Source organism: Propithecus coquereli, unplaced genomic scaffold (genome assembly GCF_000956105.1).
Source record: "Propithecus coquereli isolate 6110/MARCELLA unplaced genomic scaffold, Pcoq_1.0 Scaffold355, whole genome shotgun sequence".
Lineage (NCBI taxonomy): Eukaryota > Metazoa > Chordata > Mammalia > Primates > Indriidae > Propithecus > Propithecus coquereli.
Window position 1 is genome coordinate 3,332,663 of NW_012149230.1, and position 2,277 is coordinate 3,334,939.

A 2,277-nucleotide genomic window follows, 5' to 3' on the forward strand; every position below is an offset into this window, starting at 1 on the left:
TAAATCATAGAGAAAGTAAGCACAAAGAAGTTACGACAGTGATTATCAAATTTGAGCCAACACCAATAGTCACCTGGGAGCTTATTACACATATTGATTCCTAAATCCATCCCCAGAAAATCTGATTAAACAGGTCTAGGTTAGTCTGGAATCTGCATTTTGTTTTTGTTTTTTGACATGTAGTAATCTAGATGTGGGTGGTTATGGACCTAACAGTCCCTGGAACAACCACGAAAGGTTCAGGGTCTCAGTGACTTGTGGATCTTTATAGGATCCAGCGGCTGTAAAAGAAATGCTTAGGAATACCTGTGTGTTTAGGCTAATTTTGGCCAATCTTATCCTACTGATAAGAAACAATCTTGGTTGGAATTCCTTCTAACTCACTGGCTGCTGATCACCAAGGTACTGAACAAACCCTGCCACGAAGGAAGATGAGATGAGGGGGTGGCCTCCAGAACTGTCAGGTAACACACTTGTGTTGTTTTTGTGCTACCAAGCCTGGGGTAATTTGTTACAACAGCAGTAAGAGCAGCATAATCCATATACTAACAATGGCTTGCCTAAAAAGAAACTAGATTTTTCTTACCTACATCCATTGGCCGTTCAGTATTTAAGCTGTCCGTGCTGCCCTGGTGTCCACCCAAAGGTGTCTTTACTGGTTGATCTGACAATTTCCCAGTACTGACAGACCTGAAAAGAACACTGATACTAATAATGGAAAAATACACTTTTTAAAAAAAAAAAAAGTATTAATAGGAAGTCAGAGAACAAGGAAACAAAAAGCAGATAACAAACAATTCAGGGTAGAGATAAACTTCAACAACAATAATAAAAAAAGACAGAAATAGAGTATTCAGGAAGTTCAGGAAGAGCTCTGTATTTACAAAGTTATAGGAAGCATTTGTGGTTTCCAGAGATTCTAAATGTATACGGTACATATCAATAACCACATGGCATAAACCAGATACTGGTTGCTTTTATGACAGAAATGTTATCTATTTTACTATTACAGTTTTCATGTTTAAGGCTAGAGAGGAAACAGACTTTTACCTGCCAAACACTGCCTTATTCTGCTGCTCAGACCGCAGCCTCTCACCTCCTTGCACTAAAAGGCAATGGGAGCACTCCCGGGGGTCATTCCCATCTTTGGATTGCCCTTCAGCAGGCCCATGACGAGTAACCAAGGCCAGCAGGTTGGAAGACGCTTGCGTTTTAGGGATTTTGAAAGGAGCTGTGGCCTAAAGAAACAGATGTAAGCTAGTTAATACAATGTATGAGCTGTTGAGAATTGGCAGGCTATATGACCCATAGTAAGGGGTATCAATTTTGGAGTCAATTAAAACCAGATTCAAATACTGGCTGTTCTATTTACAGCCTGTGTGACCTTGTATCATTCATTTACGTTCTCTAAGCCTCAATTTCCTTTTTTGAGGATTAAATGGGATCATGCGCATAAAGCATTCAGCAAGTAAAATACTTACACTGTGCCTGGCACATAGCAAGTGGTCATTAAATTCTACTTGTTCTCATCATGAATCCTTTCCATAACATACTATACCAATTCATGATCTGCAAAAGGGTTTAATAAACATACCTTAGTAGGAGAGCCGATGATTGTTGGTAAAGGAGTTCTAAAGAACCAGTCAGAACTGCGTGGAGAGGATCCCATGTGTTTGGTGGGAGAGGTTCCAAGGCTGCCAGGCCGACTAGGCTGAGGTGAGTAGCTGTACCCAGGCCCAGCATGGGATGGGCACACGGGGTCAGAGTGCTGTTTTCTGAGCTTCTGCTTGTTCTGATAGATGTCAGTGAGGGTGGGGGCGCTCTGCAGCCTAGCACCCAGTAAGACAGACTGTGGTGACTGCGCCTGCGGCACTGGAGAACCTAACAAGAAAATGAATGCAATAGTAACCCAAGGTGAAGAAGTGCAGGGCGAAAACTTAAGAATTAAAAAGACAATTTTTAAAATGAGAATTCGGATAAATGTCTTATCTTTCATAAGATAGTCTAAAAGTTGTTTACTTGACAAGAGACTGTTTTCTGGCATCCTTTACGAAACAACGACAAGTACATTGTTGTCTGTATTCTCAGAAGATAGAATTTAATGATGGGTATATTAGCTGGTTTTTTTTTTTTTTTTTTTTTTTTTTGAGACAGAGTCTCACTGTGTTGCCCGGGCTAAAGTGCCGTGGCATCAGCCTAGCTCACAGCAACCTCAGACTCCTGGGCTCAAGCGATCCTCCTGCCTCAGCCTCCTGAGTAGCTGGGACTACAGGCATG

General features: G+C 41.4%; 1 protein-coding gene across 1 annotated transcript in view; it reads right to left on the reverse strand.

Moving 5' to 3' along the window:
* The window catches only part of ULK2 (unc-51 like autophagy activating kinase 2), a 112,583-nt gene that overhangs the window by 27,723 nt on the left and 82,583 nt on the right, over positions 1 to 2,277 (reverse strand). Inside the window, exons 18-20 of the mRNA XM_012651444.1 lie at positions 1,595 to 1,881; positions 1,051 to 1,238; positions 587 to 690 (exon numbers count right to left, since the gene is read on the reverse strand). Of these exons, the coding sequence (XP_012506898.1) occupies positions 587 to 690; positions 1,051 to 1,238; positions 1,595 to 1,881 (579 nt within the window). The remainder of the gene's footprint in view (positions 1 to 586; positions 691 to 1,050; positions 1,239 to 1,594; positions 1,882 to 2,277) is intronic.